We start from the raw sequence: 18,487 nt of genomic DNA, 5'->3' as shown, positions 1-18,487 counted from the left end.
TTTATCTGAAACCAGACTGTGGACCATACGCTTCTGCCGAAACTTGATAAAGTAACAAATAGAAAATCCTGTGCCAGAAAGATTTTAAAATTTAAATAATGCGGTGTCCTGTAACATATCTGTTTTTTTATTTTTTCTTTAATAAAAATTAACTTTAATTCTATCATTTATTTTTTATTATTTCTTTGTTTGTTCTAATCAACAACAAAAACAACAATTTTTATTCTTTTATCTTTTTACATAAAATAAAAGTGGGATAGTTTGCCCCGCAAATAGCTAGAAAGCTTATCGTGGCGGGGCAAGACAAGTACCTGAATAACTTAAATCGTCTAGTATCCAAGGACACGGAGTCGTTATTTACACAGTCACAGAGTCACACAGAAAACGATAAGAAGACATTAAACTTAGAAGGTGAATCTATGTACCTTCTTTTTAAATGATCATGGGGATTTGAATATATTTAATTTAGTCCATTTTCACTGCATTAAGTTTTGCAGGGGGGAAGGACTAGAAAGGAACATAGGAACCATTCGGGCTAGTCCACCCTCCCACCCTCCCACCCATCCCACCCTAGGGGAGGATATCCATCACACAGTAATCTCGTGTGTGGGAAATTAATCTTCGAAGCTGGATTACTGTAATTCCCTTTTGTATGGCCTACCAGCCTACACTATAAAAAGCTACAACACGTCCAGAATGCCGCGGCGCGCCTTGTCACACTTACAAAAAAGCATCACATTACGCCTGTTCTTTTTAATCTTCATTGCCTTCCCGTTAATCAACGTATTATTTTTAAGATTTTACTTATAACCTACAAGGCACTTAACAACTTGGCACCGTCGTACATTTGTGAGTTGCTTACATCTTACACCCCATCGCGTCAACTACGCTCATCGTCCAATTCGTGTCAATTTGGATAACAAACTCAATTTTTCCAAGCATATTTTTAATATCTGCGCAAGGGTACACAATCAAAATCGAGTTATCAAAAGATTTAGACACATCTTAAGGAACTAAACAAACGCACAGCTTAACAAGGCTTTTATCATGCCGCATTTTCAGCACTGCAGCACTATCTGGCATTTCTGTGGTGCTGGGAATTTGGAAATGTTAGAACTCCTCAATGAACATGCTTTACGAATAATTCTTGCTGATAAAGCCAGCACATATGAGGAGCTTCTGGAAAATCTGAAACTTGTAAGCCTAAGTAAGAGAAGAATTATCGATACGTTAATTCTAGTTCACAAATCCTTTCGAGCAGCCACACCAGCCTACGTATCGGCATTAATTATAACAAAAACCAACACCAATGGGCTTAGAGGCAAAAACAAGCTGCAATTACCGCGTGTCAACACCACAACTTTTGGAAAAAACTCCTTTAAATTTCTAGCACCTGAATTATGGAACATGTTGAACGACGCCCTTAGAACTACTACTTATGTAACTTATTTCAGAAACAACTGCATTGCCTTTGTAACTAGCTAGACTTATTCTTCCTTATTCTCTTAATTCTTAGTTAATTGTCTTTAACATATCATTTTACTAGCATCTATATATTATTTTAACTGTTCCCATATATTATATTGTATTCATTTCTCGGAGATACTAGCGCTTATGCGCTACTCTTCAATCCGAGCTGAAAATAAAGTTTACTACTACTACTGCTACATCCAAGCACCTTCTGGTTTCTCCATCCTATAACTTGAAAACATATGGCGCAAGATCCTTCTCTGTAGCAGCACCATCATTATGGAATGCTTTGCCATGTGAAGTTAGAAATGCTCCGTCTATGTCTGTTTTTAAAAGTAGATTAAAACTTTTCTTTTTAGAAAAGCCTTTTATAATTAATATTTGCTGTCTTAAGTGTTAATGTTAAAGTTTTTGTAGGCGCCTTTGACCAGTAGGATACTGGCGCGGTATAAATCTTTTATTATTATTATTATTATTTTTATTATTATTATTATTATTATTATTATTATTATTATTATTATTATTATTATTATAAACGTCTCCTACCCCAACCCTGCAGGAGACGAGACCTCCATTTATTCGGACCTATCCGAGAAGACTAGAATATCTAATCATTTCTTGATGTTATAGAAAGGTAGCAAATTCTTCTCAATTATTTTAAGACCCTGAGTGTTGGTCCGGCCGGGGCTCGAACCCTCGACCTCCCGCACAACAGTCCAGCGTTCTATCCATTGAGCTAACCGGAAGGTTATCTTCTTTTTCCAAGATATCAAATACCAATTTGCGAAGAACTTTTTTGAAAGCTTCCTTTGGAAGAATTTGGATATATCAACAAAGTTGAAATGGTAAATTGGCCACCGTAACGATTACAAAAGCTGACGTTTCGAGCGTTAGCCCTTCGTCGGAGTGAAGGGCTAACGCTCGAAACGTTAGCTTTTGTAATCGTTACGGTGGCCAATTTACCATTTCAACTTTGTTGCTATATCCAAATTATTTCGTCACTCCCACCGACGCAGCCCCAAACAGTTTCTTTCGAAACTAGCAGCCTATATTTCTTTGGAAGATCCGTTCTACAGCTTGGTATCTTATTCCACAGCTTTACTCCGATCCGAGAGAAGGAATTGTTTATCGTCCATTAGGGTTGATACAGAGTTGTAATAAAGAAAAGTTATTGGAAGCACGTTTGCTTTAATAAACAAAGGAATTGCATGGTCATGCCAGCCTGCGAAGTACAGCAGACGAAGGACTCTCTTCTGAAGAATAAGAATTTTTTTTTAAGATAAGTCTTGTATGCTTGACCCCAGGCAGTAAGACCATAGGTTAAATATGGGTGGATTAGTGACTTATAGATATTTAATAGTATTTGTCGAGGTACAAAGTGGCGTAGCTTTGCAAGTAGCCCAACATTTTTACTAATTTTTGTAACAATAGAGTCAATGAGGTATTTCCAAGACAGATTCTGATCAATAAGAACACCCAGATATTTTATGTAAACTTTAGACTCGAGACGAACATATTTATTCTTTTCGTTATCAGAAATGCAGAGGTTTGACTGGTAAGCCAGTCGCTTTTGGTAAGGATGAAAAATTACAAAGTTGGATTTTTTCGTGTTAAGAGTTAGTTTGCTGGCTGTCAACCAGATATATAGGTTTTGTAACTCGTTCAGTTGTTGACTATTTCTTTCAGATTTTTGTCCTTATACAGAATGTAACTGTCGTCTGCAAAGAGGTAAAACCTAAATTTATTCGAGCATCTGTGGATATCATTGACATATAGCAAGAAAAGTAATGGTCCAAAAATTGATCCTTGAGGAACACCACATCCAACGACAGCTCTATCTGAAATAGGATGGCCAAATTGCGTTATTTGCGTGCGATTTTTAGATATGAAGAAAACCAATCATTAAGAATGGCTGCCTGTAAGGATCGAGAATCGTCCGTCACCAACCATTTTGGTGAATTGCTCATATTTTGCTCAACGATACCCTTTGGTAAACTGTTTTCAAAAATCAAGTTTAAAAGTTCCGACGAGTGTTAATTTTTCAGAAATTTGCGAAAATTTGAAAACGCGGTTTAAGTGCGGTTTTCCGCCTGGCAAATTGTCCAAAATTCACTGCAAAACCCAAGCTCCGTTGAAGGCTTAAAATGAATTCAGTTAACACCAAACTTCACACGTTTTAAGAAAAAGTCTTCCCATTCATTTGTGTTATGTTAATTTTTCCGTACACAGCTATATTGTGATTTTTTTTTTTTTTTTGTCCCTTAAGCAACACCCTCAAAAAGTGCTGTACATGGGGCGAAAAATAGGTAAAATTTAAAGCGATAAAAGTATACCTGGTACATAATTTTTTAAATTTTTAACTGATATTCGTTATAAAATGTCATTATTCAATACCCGAGTAAAATTTGAGGCTTTGAATCGGAACGCTTCCTTTTGAAAATACCACAAATGTTTGTGTCCTGAGCGAGCAAAGAGATATGTTGTGTAAACAAACGCTAATCTAATTATTCCCTGCCAGGTAGAAAAAGGTTTTGAAATCAACTTTAAGTTTGGAAATTTTTAGCTGTTATGCCACAAGATATTAGGTAAAAGAGAAATCATACAATCAGAGTTGCGTGAGAGCAGAAAGAAAATAAAATCAGAGTCGAAAATGTACATACGGTTGTTACATCGATCACCATTATGCAAATTACGGCCTCAGCTGTAGGAAAACTATGATATCTCTTGCTCAGTTTGTTGAATGACTCTTTAACAATTCAATGGTTGTTTTTCATATATATATAGAGATAATATGTATATATTGATCAATAATTCCTGAGAATGTAGGGGGAGAACAGCATTCTGTACAAGCATTTCAGTGTACCAATGCGAATTATTTCTATTTATCGTAACCGCCGTCCGATCCCAGCAAACACGCACCACATGAGACCCTAAATGGGCTGTCATAAATATACCAAAGACTGAAAAAAACAAAAACTTCACTCAAGGTCTGATAACCACACGATAACACTTTTACACTTCAATCTCAGATTTACTACAAAGGGCAAAGGATAGTGCGTCGGTATACCCAGTATACTGTGAGAAAGGAAGATTCTCGTGTTTCTCTGAAAGAAGGCTGGGCTCTCAGAGTAATAAAGAAGGCTTACAGATTCAACGAAAAACAAAATTCGTACCTTCTGTCTAAATTTCGAATAGGGCAGACGACAGGCCACAAGCTTGACGCTGAGGTAGTTGCTCGAGATATGCGGCGTGCCCGGGGCACCGATGGTGCACGACAAGAAATTTCCAGTCATCGGAATTCCTCACAACTACCCAGATCACCTCTTTCTTCTTAAGACAGAGTGCGTTAGTACGCCAATGAGATGCTGATGACAGTGATATCCGAGCAGCTCAGGAGGAGAGTAATTTTAGCGAGGCAAAGGAGACTGTCACGTCAATTCAACTTGACCATCCCCTGATCTACGATCAGTACGATCTTTGTGAAAGGGCGCTAAAGGACTCTTTGAAAATCTTGAGGCTACCCATGTTGCAGCACATGTGTGAAGATCTTGGCCTCAATATACCATCAAAGCCCATTCGTAAAAAGGCCCCGTAATTGGCTCTACTGAAAGAGATTGTCAGCAAATGGACTTACCAAAAGTCATCATGATGCTGACTTTCTCTTTTGTTTAGCGGAATAGGAAAGTGAGGAAGAAACGAATGAACGGCGTATCGTTCCTAATCGTCAGTTAGTGGTTATCTTATTTTTTAAAAATGCACATAGGCCGGATCAGAAGTTGTTGCGTTTTGTTTTGTTTTTCTTTAATCATGCCAGTATGGACCCTCACTTTTCTTTTCTGGTCTTTACGTAGGTAATGAAGTTTACTCATCTGGTAGCCGAAATATGCAAACTGACGGATGCGGGAGTATCCAACCTACATTTCTATCCGCTCATGTTTTCATGCGGGATTTCTTTCTCTAATTTAACGACGTCGTCCTTTCAGTTGCGGTTTTTAAACGCGCGTATGTTCAAGCGCCCCCAAAACGTTTCCAATTACGTTGCGTGACATTAATATCTACCAGGAGAATAACACCTGTTCTCTTGTATTAAATTACTTTGAAGGTCATAAGGCGCCTTTCTTTGTATTTATACTTACAGAAAATTAGTTCTCATTGTAAAAGATAAAAAGTATTTAGATTATCAGTGTGGAATCAAGTCTTAAGTAGCTTCTTTCGAATGTATCTTTTGCATTACTTGAATGTGAGAAGGTGGTAATGTAATATGTACTTCACTTGCAGATTTTTCAGCCCAAAAATGTTTTGGAGAACCTTATCAAACATCTTGCAAAATTTTTGACCTGTCTCTCTACATTTTACAAGCTATAAGTCACTACAACGGAGACCGAATTTAATTTGGATATTTAACAACTCAATATGGTTAAATTACCTAGTTATTTGTTTACACACTTTGCATAATTTTGCTCGCTCAGGTGACGAACACTTCTGACATTTTCGAAAGGAAGCAATGCGATTCAGAGCATCAAAAATTGCACAGTGAATGGAAATAGCATTGTCTGACGAATATATTGTTAAAAATCCAAAGTGTCAGGTAACAGCTACATTTTTTCGCGCGAAATATCACCTGTTTTCAACGCCATTTTGCGTAGTCTGTAAGGATGTTCTTTCAAGGGCTTAAGTGATCCCAAAATCGATGTGCCCGAAAAAATATACTCACCAGAATTGAATAAGAATAGCTTTCCTTACAACGTGTGAGGTTTGACTGATTTTATTTTAAGCCTTGAGCGGAGCTTGGTTTTCGCAGTTAATTCTTGACTGTGCGACATGCGGAGCCTGAACTCAGGTAACCTGAAACCGCGTTTTCAGATATTCGTAAATTTATGAAAAGTTAAGAATCGCTGGAACTCAAAAACATGATTTTTGAAAAGGGTTTACTGAAAGGTTTCTTTGGGCGAAATATGAGCAATTCATCAAAATGGTTAAAAGAGTCGTTCAACAAAATGAGCAAGAGATATCATAGTTTTCCTACAGCTGAGGTCGTAATTTGCATAATGGTGATCGATGTAACAACCGTATGTACATTTTCGACACTGATTTTATTTTCTTTCTGCTCTCACGCAACTCTGAATGCATGATTTCCCTTTCACCTAATATCTTGTGGCATAATAGCTAAAAATTTCCAAACTTAAAGTTGATTTCAAAACCTTTTTCTACCTGGCAGGGAATAATTAGATTAGCGTTTGTTTACACAACATATGTCTTTGCTCGCTCAGGACACAAACATTTGTGGTATTTTCAAAATGAAGCGTTCCGATTCAAAGCCTCGAATTTTACTCAGGTATTGAATAATGACATTTTATTACGAATATCTAGTTAAAAATTTAAAAAATTATGTACCAGGTATACTTTATCGCGTTAAATTTTACCTATTTTTCGCCCCATGTACAGCACTTTTTGAGGGTGTTGCTTAAGGGACAAAAAAAAAAAAATCACAATATAGCTGTGTACGGAAAAATTAACATAACACAAATGAATGGGAAGACTTTTTCTTAAAACGCGTGAAGTTTGGTGTTAACTGAATTCATTTTAAGCCTTCAACAGAGCTTGGGTTTTGCAGTGAATTTTGGACAATTTGCCAGGCGGAAAAACCGCACTTAAACCGCGTTTTCAAATTTTCGCAAATTTCTGAAAAATTAACACTCTTCGGAACTTTTAAACTTGATTTTTGAAAACAGTTTACCAAAGGGTATCGTTGAGCAAAATATGAGCAATTCACCAAAATGGTCGCTGACGGACGATTCTCGATCCTTACAGGCAGCCATTCTTAAGTAATAATCCAGGAAAGGCATTGTGATTGAGTTTATTAAGTAAAATGTCGTGATCGACGGTGTCGAAAGCTTTTTTGAGATCAATGAATATTCCACAAGATAGCCATCGTTGATTTATGTTTGCCTGTATATCTTTAACAATGTCCAATATTGCGTGTTGGGTTGAATGTCCCTTACGAAAGCCGTATTGTGAGGAATACAAAAGTTCGTGTTTCTTAATGTAGCTCTTCAATCTATTGTAAATTATTTTCTCCAATACTCTGTTAAAGTTTGAAAGTAAAGAGATAGGTCTATGGTTGTTTGTGTCAGTATCATCGTCACTCTTAATTCTGGTGTAATTTTAGCAATTTTGAGCTTTGATGGATAAGTCCCTAATAGAATGGATGTATTAAGTATCTCTGAAAGGACAGTAGCCAGTACTGACGGTACTCGAACATTTGAATAATTTGGTTGGTGAGGAGTACAAACCATAAGATTTATCACTGATTCGGTACAAGTAATATTTTTGGCTTCGGGTGAAACAGGTTGAAAAAAGGATGAAGTTGAAGATTTGCAATTATCCACATAGTCTATATGATGCAGGCAGGTTATTAGCAAGTCTGTTTCCGACTAATGCAAGGTGTTCATTAATAATATTAGGTATCCGCGAGCCTTCTTTAACAATTATGCTGCGATTGTTGAAATCCTTTACTTTTGCAGATATGACTTTCAGTACAGATTTAACTTTTAGTTCCATGGCTATTCATCCAGTCTCAATGTCAATTCTAAACATGCGTTGGAATATGTCTTTGCGTTCATCGACTGGATACGATTTTCACTTGGTTTAGTACCATGGTTTATTGTAAATTAAACTTGTTAAACACAATTACACACTATGCTCAGTTTTTTCGTCAAACTGATTCAAGGCCTAATTTTTTGCTGAGTACATTGATACGGCTATCATTTAAATAGGTACCGAGGTGCCGGGTCAGATTGCAAGATCGCTCAAACAACCTCCCACATTTTGTTTACTAATATGGCTTCTAAACTGTGTGATGAGTACGGAGATGTTTGGTAACGTGACAAGACTGGTTAAACGACTTGCCCTATGGTGTATACTGATATAGCTTTTCCCCTGCGTAAGCACGGAGATGCTTAGTAACGTGACAAGACTGGTTAAACGACTTGCCCTATGGTGTACACGGAAAGGGCTTTTCACCTGCGTGAGTACGGAAGTGCATAGTCAGGTGACAAGACTGTTAAAACGATTTGTTACATTGTGCACACTGATACGGCTTTTAACCTGTGTGAGTACGGGGGTGCACGGTAAGGCTACTAGAGCGGTTAAACGACTTGCCACAATATTGTGTACACTGGTATGGCTTTTGCCCTGTGTGAGTATGGAGGTGCTTGGTCAGGCCACTCGAGTGCCTGAACAACTTGTCACATTGTGTACATTGCTAAGGCTTTTCACCTGTGTGGGAGCGGAAATACACGGTCCGGTAACTAGAGCGGTTAAACGACTTGCCACATTGTGATATGGCTTTTCACCTGTGTGAGTGTGGAGGTGAATGGTCAGGTGACCAGATCGTTTAAACGACTTGCCCTATGACGCACACTGATATGGCTTTTCACCTGTGTGAGTGCGGAGGTGCTTGGTCAGGTCACTCGAGTTGCTAAACGACTTGCAACATTGTGTACACTGATATGGCTTTTCACCTGTGTGAGTGCGGAGGTGCTTGGTCAGGGCACTCGAGTCGCTAAACGACTTGCAACGTTGTGTACACTGATATGGCTTTTCACCTGTGTGAGTGCGGAGGTGCTTGGTCAGGTCCCTCGCGTTGCTAAACGACTTGCAACATTGTGTACACTGATATGGCTTTTCACCTGTGTGAGTGCGGAGGTGCTTGGTCAGGTTACTCGAATCGCTAAACGACTTGCAACATTGTGTACACTGATAGGGCTTTTCACCTGTGTGAGTGCGGAGGTGCTTGGTCAGGTCACTCGAGTTGCTATACGACTTGCCACATTGTGTACACTGATATGGCTTTTCACCTGTGTGAGTGCGGAGGTGAGTGGTCAGGTGACTCGAGAGGCAAAACGACTTGCAACATTGTGTACACTGATATGGCTTTTCACCTGTGTGAGTGCGGAGGTGAGTGGTCAGGTCACTCGAGTTGCTAAACGACTTGCAACATTGTGTACACTGATATGGCTTTTCACCTGTGTGAGTGCGGAGGTGCCTGGTCAGGTTACTCGAGTTGCTAAACGACTTGCAACATTGTGTACACTGATATGGCTTTTCACCTGTGTGAGTGCGGAGGTGCACGGTCAGGTCACTCGAGTTGCTAAATGACTTGCAACATTGTGTACACTGATATGGCTTTTCACCTGTGTGAGTGCGGAGGTGCTTGGTCAGGTCACTCGAGTTGCTAAACGACTTGCAACATTATGTACACTGATATGGCTTTTCGCCTGTGTGAGTGCGGAGGTGCTTGGTCAGGTTACTCGAATTGCTAAACGACTTGCAACATTGTGTACACTGATATGGCTTTTCACCTGTGTGAGTGCGGAGGTGCACGGTCAGGTGACTCGAGTTGCTAAACGACTTGCAACATCGTGTACACTGATATGGCTTTTCACCTGTGTGAGTGCGGAGGTGCTTGGTCAGGGCACTCGAGTTGCTAAACGACTTGCAACATTGTGTACACTGATATGGCTTTTCACCTGTGTGAGTGCGGAGGTGCACGGTCAGGTCACTCGAGTTGCTAAACGACTTGCAACATTGTGTACACTGATATGGCTTTTCACCTGTGTGAGTGCGGAGGTGCACGGTCAGGTCACTCGAGTTGCTAAACGACTTGCAACATTGTGTACACTGATATGGCTTTTCACCTGTGTGAGTGCGGAGGTGCCTGGTCAGGTCACTCGAGTTGCTAAACGACTTGCAACATTGTGTACACTGATATGGCTTTTCACCTGTGTGAGTGCGGAGGTGCACGGTCAGGTGACTCGAGTTGCTAAACGACTTACAACATTGCGTACACTGATATGGCTTTTCACCTGTGTGAGTGCGGAGGTGCACGGTCAGGTTACTCAAGTTGCTAAACGACTTGCAACATTGTGTACACTGATATGGCTTCTCACCTGTGTGAGTGCAGAGGTGCTTGGTCAGGTGACCAGATTGTTTAAACGACTCGCCACATTGTGTACACTTGTATAGCTTTTCACCTCTCTGAGTATGGTGGTGCATTGTCAGAGCGCTAGAATGGTTTAACGACTTGTCACTTTGTGAACGCTTGTGTGAACTTTTACCCTTGTCGGTCCAAAGGTACTTGTTTTTAGGGAACGACCTTTTGGATGGCTTTTGCTGCTCATTAACGTGAAAACTGATATGTCTGTTAAAATGATCCAATGAAGTAAATTTCTTCTCACAAATATTACATTGCCAGTTTCTTGTCTCAGTTCTTATTGAACAGTAATGTTTCTTGTGTCTGAGAAGAAAGTTTATGGAAGTAAACATCTTTCCACAACCATCACATGAGTCGATAACACCTAACAAAGAAAAAAAAATCTTTTATACATACGGCATCAAAATGAATTTAGGCTCTTAATTTGTGTGCATGCTGTCGTGACTGGCTATCGTAACATATCTTTTCGTTCTATTTTGTTATCAAGGCTAATCAACCTCTATAACTTTACACTTGGAGTCGTACAGAAAGTAATTCTATTTTAGTCAACGAATCATTTTTTAACATACTTTTTGTACTGCTTCGATCCTGATCATCAACAAGTGATATACCCAGATCTCTGGCGTAGCTTTCTCCATACCATACCAGCAGTTCTTCACCTGGATTGATTGATTTGTAAGTACGGTAGTAGATCTCGCCTCTAAACTGAAAAGCCACCATATTCTGCTCGTCCTCGCAGCGAGAGCAATTTACAAATCGCATCCAGTTGCTTTGGCTTTCATCGTGCCCATCCACGAAATGACTTAACTTACCACTTCTCACAATCTGCAAAAACACAGAATGAATCCACTTCCTTATAATTCGAAATTAACGCGAACTTTATTTTTAGTTGTTAATTTCAGTGACCATGATCTGTCCATTTCGACCCGAATTTTCCATCGTTTACAGTTTTGTATTTGAAAATGTTCAACCCATAGCGGAAAAGCATTCTTTTAATAAGTTGGGGATACGACAGTTCTATTGAAACTGCAAAGAAAGCCCGTTATTTGTATTTTGACTCATCCTACGGGCTCGTCAAAATACTGCACAACTCGTCAAAATACTCAGCGATACTACACAACAAAACGTTTAATAACATATATTAAGTGGATACTAAAACAGCGGATAGTGTTGAAGGCTTGCTCAGATTAGCTATTCAAATTCCAAAAATCCTTTGTTATTCGCCTCTGAGCAACGTGCGCAGGATTTGTGCCCAAAAATGCTGTTATCGTCGCAGGAATAAATTACTTTAATCATCTTTTCAAGTTATGTTATCTCACTGTTTTAGTATACACTAAAACAACTATTTATCTCAATGACGGTGGCTTGCAGTGGACATTTAACGAGTTGCGAAGCGGCGTTGTGAATATCCATCACTAGCTACCTGACTTTGGTGATTATTTGGTATATGTTACTCGTCCATTCATTCTTGGGTTTAGCGATAGGTACCTTTGTATTTTAAAATGTGGTTTCCTTGTTAAATCATTTACAAATAGTTAATGCAAAGAAAACTTTCAATTACCCAGCTTGCTAATAGAAGTGCGTAATGTCTATACATGGTTTTCCCGCTTTAGAACAGTATCTGGCATCTGATTAGCCTTCGAAAGATGAAAAAAGTTTGCCAGATGAGGAAACAATTCAGAGGAATGTCACTTTACCTCCCAAATGTAACATGTATTCATCTCATCAGTAATGCTCTCCCATTTTATCTTCTTCCCTTTATATGGGCCGAACCGAACTTGCTTCGGAATATGAGTAGTACTGAAAACGCCTAAACCGGCTCCAGGAATTGACGAAGTCTTTATTTCCAGAACTGCCGGTAGTGAAGACAATGCAATCGACAGATTTGAATTTTCTGCTGTAATCCTGTCAGCTATGATTTGCAAAGGCCCATGTACTGGACAGTCACCATAATGAAGGTCTTGACATTCTTCGCAAACTAAATATAGTGAAAAGTTCGAATTACAGATAGAAAAGTCCCTTTTGAGGATAAATATCGGATAAACTTCGAAGAGTAGACACAAATCTCACAGGGGCCAACGTCACACATTCATAATGTGTATCACCTTGAGTTTTTGAGTTTTAACTAACAAATGTCATATTGTGTGGAGGGGGACAGGGGGGCGGGAGCCCAGGAGAACAAGGGGCGGGAGAGGGAGGGAAGCGGGAGAACAAGGGGCGGGAAGCGGTATCTACATGAGAGCGGGAACCGGGAGCAGAAATAAATAAGGCGATAGTTTGTTGTTTATTACTGGGTATTACTCAGTCATAAACACTTATCTAGAAAGGTTTTGAAATTTCCAGTTAAATCTACCAATGTTTAAAAACATTTTCGGAGGCAAGAAAACGTAAATTTGTACTCGGGCTGGAAAAACAACATTACTTCCGGTAAAGTTGTGAATCTCTTCAAAATTGATTACGTCTTTGGTCATGAGATACAGTGTCTGGTAAGTTGTAGCTATTGAAAATCTCCAACAAAGAAAGTGATTTCGGGTCATTCAGGTCAATTGTGACAAATGTCGTCAAAGACCATATTAATCGGTCTGAGTATTTTCCGTTGTGGCTACGAAAAATCCGTTCATGGAAGACCTTCCTGGGAGCTCGTTCCTTATGACTTGCCTCGTGGTGCCGCTTCAGTGAGCGCGCAGGAGAGTGCGGAGTGGTCCACTTTTCGACGCAATTTTTTATTTTGGATAAGGCTAAGGCACTTCCCATTAGGATAGGGCCAGAATCAAACAGCATGGCAAGCCATCAGATTGGATTTTATAGACAACAAAGACAAAATGATAGCAAAAGATTACGAAATACACGGTAGGTGTGATTTCCTGTGCTGTTTGTATTTTACACGGTAATTAAACATATTTGCAGCTGCCAAAAGTGCGGATTACATGCACTTTAATTCTGTCAAGCAAAAGATCCCTACATTTTTCGACTTTTGAAGTAGGACGATTTAGGAGAGGAATCACCGTTAGTTTGTTTGGTACTGGTGAAGCGTTGTCAAATAAATACAGAAAATTCAGTCAATGATAGAATTACACAATCTGGACAACTCATGCAAAGGAGTGCAACATAGTACAACCTAGCACAAATCAAACGTGTACTAACGTTGTGGATATCAAAAGACATCGACAATAAAATTTGAAGTAGGAAGAGGTCAGTGCGGCCTCCCCGGCGCATGGAAGACTTTTTCTAACCGCAAAGGTTAAAAGACGATTTCAACCCATCGAACAAATCTGATAATCGGTCGAAGAAGACTGTTCAATCATGCTTCACTAGCAATTAAACTGAACGCTCAAAATGCAAACGGTTCAACAATTGATGTACTAACTACGAATACTTAGTCCTACTTACGTCAAAAAGGGAAAGCAAGCACGAATACAGAAGAAGCAGACTTTAAACGTTACGTCTACCTCTTGATTTTTTCATTTGAATTTGAATTGGCAATAGCTGTTACATCACATATTGAACTGAGACTTTCGTCTCTATGACGAGATGTCAGAAGCGGCGATCAAACTGTGATAACCCGGTTAGCGAAACTTAGTTTAGTAAGAAAACTGACTAGTAGCAGCTTTCATCGGGAACTAATGATCCCCAGTCAAAACAGAGGTCAGCCGAAAAGAACAAGAATATTAAGTTTTAGCTCTGTTTGAAAGTTAAACCCGGGTTTCTGATCCTCTTGATTAACCTGAAGACGGGAGCAACACAATGGAGGGCGGGAGTCGGGAGGCAAGGGGGCATGTGACACAAGTACGGGAGGCGGGAGAGCGTGGCACGGGAAGCGGGAGACTCCGACCCCCCTGTCCCACCCCCATTGCCCTATTGTGTGTCTCCCCAGAAGGAGACTTGTGTAAAAAGACTTGTGTAAAACTTACTTAAATTGTATTCATGGAGAGAGAAAAAGAAACGTCTTTTCGCAAAGAGATATTTTAGTTTGTTTAACTGACCCGCAAAGTTTAACCAATACAGAAACTAGAGTGCTCTTTTTAATATAGAAAGCACATGCATTTTGTATTTAAGTAATAAATCATCAGTAACACTGTCTAAATGGTCAATAAAAACAGCATTTTAACTTACAAATATAATGGTCATCGTCTGGAACTTCAGCCTCGCCATAGAAATGCATCATCCCTCGCGTTGCATACTTTATTCGCTTCTCAGGAGGCTGGTGTCTACTGATTTGCTGTTGCGTTTTCTTGTCTTGCTTTACAGAAATCACTCTACTTTCATCAGAGATTGAATCCACCTCTTCTTCTAACCTACCTAATTCCTCAAATGCAGTTAGGCAACTCTGTTCGTCTTCCACCTGCAGTCATGTTGAAAGAAACAAGCAGGCAATGAAGCAGAAAAAAAAGCATAGTGCCTTAACTGTTAATAGTTTTACTCTCTTTTCTTTTGGGAATGATGACCTATCTAATGTACAACATGTGGTGTTGCGTGGTTCAGGATTTCAAAAGCACCATGCATTTTGTCCGACGTCGGTTTCTTTCGTTGTCAACAGAAAAGTTCTTCAGAATTAGTTCTTTTTTATCCCGATTTATGGGAGAAGCATGCTCTAGAAATCATGAGCCCACGAAAAACACGACACGTAGTTCACAATAACCTGCATTCCGGTTATGTGGAAAAAAAAAAAAACAGTCATTATCTATTTCACACCTTTGTGTACCTTCTTTAGTTATTCAAATAGATAAGGAAGAGATTGAAGAAAGAGGAGCAACACCATTTTAAAGTCACTTATAAGCGGCCACGTTGCTAAGCAAGATTAAAAACAAAGGCGTCTTTGTTCCATTTTTTTTTTGGCACTTTGAAGACAATTTCCAAAATTTTATGTTATCTTTGAAATCTCAAAACGCGGCTAGTGTCAGGATAAGCTGGACTTTCTCTACTCTAAAAGCCATATGGTTTCTAGAGCATATTTGTCCTCTAAAGTAAGCGACACAGGTGTCGTTTTTTCAGAGCAAATCTTGAACAGTCTAAGCAACGACTCTATCATTACCACTTGTATTTTCATCTGTCTTTGTTGATCTGGCACCGTTTGAGGTTTTGGTCGAAAATCTGAAGTGATTAAAACAAGATTTGATGTTAGTCCTTACGATTTAATTTAGTTAAGGTAGGGGAATGTGCTGACAAATAAAATGAATTATAGTAACCTGTACTTATAATGTTACTCCGGTTGCCAGGTACTAGGGTTCTCATTAGAAACGTAGACGCGGGAATTACAGTGAAAAATCTAAAGATTGCCATCACTACACCAGGCACACCTTGAGATTTTGACGAAACAATCAAAAGTCAGCAGTCAAAAACGCTACATTTCACAGATATATAACCAGATTGATTTACATATTTTCAAGGAAAACAATTTACCTGGGATAAACCTTTTTATCATTTTATTCCTTCTTCTGACTTCTTCTGACCCTGGAACCCAGTCGTCATCACTGTCATCACTACTCTCATCTGAACTCTCTCCACCTTGGCCGATAGATAGTGTTTTGCATCTCTTAGCCGGTGCTCTACGAGGACGACTTTGGACCCCAGCTGGAACTACAGGAACTGGAAGTCCTGGGAATGTAGAACCAATATTTGATAAATATGAATAAATTTGCAAAATAGATTAGGCTATCGAGAGGTAGTACTGAAAATAGGTAAAAAGAGGCGACGTTGAGGCAGACATTTCCATCTTCAAAAGTGGGGAAAGGAGTAGTCGTACAGGGAGGTACTATATATTGAGTTTTAAGGCTGATTAACTGCTCAATCAAATCAGTTTTCCTAGAAAGTGTGATTTCCACAGAGATATTCTAATTCGCGCAAAAGCCGCCGCAGATCGGATAACCTCGTACTCCCGTGGCAGCTATTCCGATTGGCCGTAGGCGTCCCCAGGGAAGTTCTCAAAGCCTTAAGTACGCCTTTGCATGCAAAATCTCTCACTACTCGCAAGTCGACTGACTCAAAAACGTGACTTTTAGGTAAGTCTGAATTGATTACAATTTTTGTAAATAGAATAAGAAAGACGGTAAGTTTTGAGCTCGGTAAAGAATTAAAGAGGGATTTTTTTCGCCCCTGTCACGAGCGTGGGACCAAAGAAAACAATTTTGAATCATCCGTAAGAATCGAATCCTAGACCGTGACAGTTCGGATTCTGGGCTCCGATGCTCTACCACTGAGCCGCAAAAGCCCACAGCAAGTTCGTATATGACACGTATCGGCATACTACTAAGATGTATATTTAACAATTATTCCACGAGCGCGCGTTGGATATGAGATGATAGATAGCCAACGAGGCGCGTAGCGCCGAGTTGGCTATAATCATCTCATATCCAACAACCGCGAGTGGAATAATTGTTTTATTAAAAACGTTCAATTAAATTATTAAATTTTATTAAATTCTTAGCTCCCTTTTCATCTTAAGCTGAAACGTTCGCTTGCCATATTTGTAGATTATGGTATATTGGCTGATAGACCATAATGGCTAAGCCAATAAAAAGTCTTGAATTGCATTATCCAATGATCTAGTTTTTAATAAATATATTTATTAAAAACTGGATCATTGGATAATGCAGTTCAAGACTTTTTATTGGCTTATCCATTGTGGTATATGAGCCAATATACCATAATCTAATATCTGTACATTGTAACATCCGGTTTCTTCTAACAAGATAAAGTCGAGAAGATTTGTCTAATATCTTGGGGGCGCTTTTTTAAATAAAACAATTATTCCACTCGCGCTTGTTGGATATGAGATGATTATAGCCAACTCGGCGCTACGCGCCTCGTTGGCTATCTATCATCTCATATCCAACGCGCGCTCGTGGAATAATTGTTAAATTTTTTTTTTTTTAAAAAATCGGCTTATCTGCTCATTCAAGACCAGGTATACTGTTCTACAAGTTTTGACGGGAAGTTCCAACTTGTATTGAATTGGGCTAAACGTTTAAAAGTTTTTATAAGCAATTTTTTTATCATAACAGTATCTAAGAGTCAGCTAACTAAAAGAGCATACAATAAAAATGTTCGGCATTAATGTCTTTGTTAATGAAATATTCTTCATAATAATACTCACCTAGACTTTTCATGTACTCGTGGTTCTTTTTTATGTTGTGAAGTCGTTGAATTTCATACTCTGACAATTGACTCGCCATGGTCAGGGTTCTGTTTTATTTCTTGTTGGTCCTTTTCCTGCAATGAAATAAATATATCTTATTAACCAAGCGCGAGGGCCGTACTGGGAGAATATCGGCCCGAGGTCTTGACAGTACGGACCGAGCGCAGCGAGGTCCGTACAAAAAAGACCGAGGGCCAATATTCTTCCAGTACGGTCCCGAGCAAGCTTGGTAAGAGATTTATTATACGACTGAAGTTCAAAGGGACGCAAGTGCGGTATCATTCGGGACCATTCGGGACAGTGCCCGGTCCAATACTTAGAGAATATTGGACCGGCAATAGAGCATTTTGATTGGTTGATTGTAGTTATTGGCCCTCTGACTGCCCGAGTCGTGTAATAAAGCTTGTTAAAACGCGAAAGGGCTGACATATATAGTCATGTCATTAAAAAAACCAAATGTACTCTTCCCTCTGGATACCATAATTCAACATTTGAAGAAACGTCGAACTTTTCAAAAAATTCCTCGAAACAATGCATGAAAATTGACAGTCGAGATTTCACTTAAATTTTTCCAGAAATATACAAAAGGTTATTTTGCAAATCGTGGCAGCTCTTGAAAGTACAATTTTAGCCCATGCACGCTTGGTATCAAGGGCAACCGGCTTACCTCTTCACTTTGAGCAGGTCTGTCTTCGACCTTCCCAGTTTCTCCCGACAGTATTTTGAGTCAGTGCGAATTTAAACGTGAGTTACTGGAAATATTTTTACTGTGTCAGCGAGGGAAAACTTGACGGGACGCAAATTCAAAAATTTTCCTGAACTCAGCTCAAATTTTTTCCTCGTTAAACGTCATCATCTACCCAACATTTGATTGGCTAGCGACTGGT

At 39.3% G+C, this 18,487-nt stretch overlaps 1 protein-coding gene across 1 annotated transcript; it reads right to left on the bottom strand.

Annotated features, from left to right (window-relative positions):
• Window positions 1-8,113: 8,113 nt before the first annotated feature.
• Window positions 8,114-18,430, bottom strand: LOC111325710 (uncharacterized). The gene is made up of 8 exons (XM_022929576.2): window positions 18,268-18,430; window positions 17,559-17,674; window positions 15,866-16,060; window positions 15,498-15,556; window positions 14,579-14,807; window positions 12,163-12,443; window positions 11,035-11,290; window positions 8,114-10,829 (listed from the first exon to the last, which is right to left on the bottom strand). The coding sequence occupies exons 2-8, from the start codon at window positions 17,635-17,637 to the stop codon at window positions 9,724-9,726; spliced, it is 2,205 nt and encodes a 734-aa protein (XP_022785311.2). The 5' UTR covers window positions 17,638-17,674; window positions 18,268-18,430; the 3' UTR covers window positions 8,114-9,723.
• Between the last annotated feature and the right edge of the window lie 57 nt (window positions 18,431-18,487).

Source organism: Stylophora pistillata, chromosome 14, assembly GCF_964205215.1.
Source record: "Stylophora pistillata chromosome 14, jaStyPist1.2, whole genome shotgun sequence".
Lineage (NCBI taxonomy): Eukaryota > Metazoa > Cnidaria > Anthozoa > Scleractinia > Pocilloporidae > Stylophora > Stylophora pistillata.
This window is presented reverse-complemented; position numbering and strand designations above follow the sequence as displayed.

Coding starts and splice junctions, on each gene's coding strand:
- LOC111325710 (XM_022929576.2), bottom strand. CDS start 17,637: ATGGCGAGTCAATTGTCAGAGTATGAAATTCAACGACTTCACAACATA. Junction 12,444..14,578: donor AGACGATGACCATTATATTT/GTAAGTTAAAAT, acceptor CACTATATTTAG/TTTGCGAAGAATGTCAAGAC. Junction 11,291..12,162: donor ATACATGTTACATTTGGGAG/GTAAAGTGACAT, acceptor GTGTTTTTGCAG/ATTGTGAGAAGTGGTAAGTT.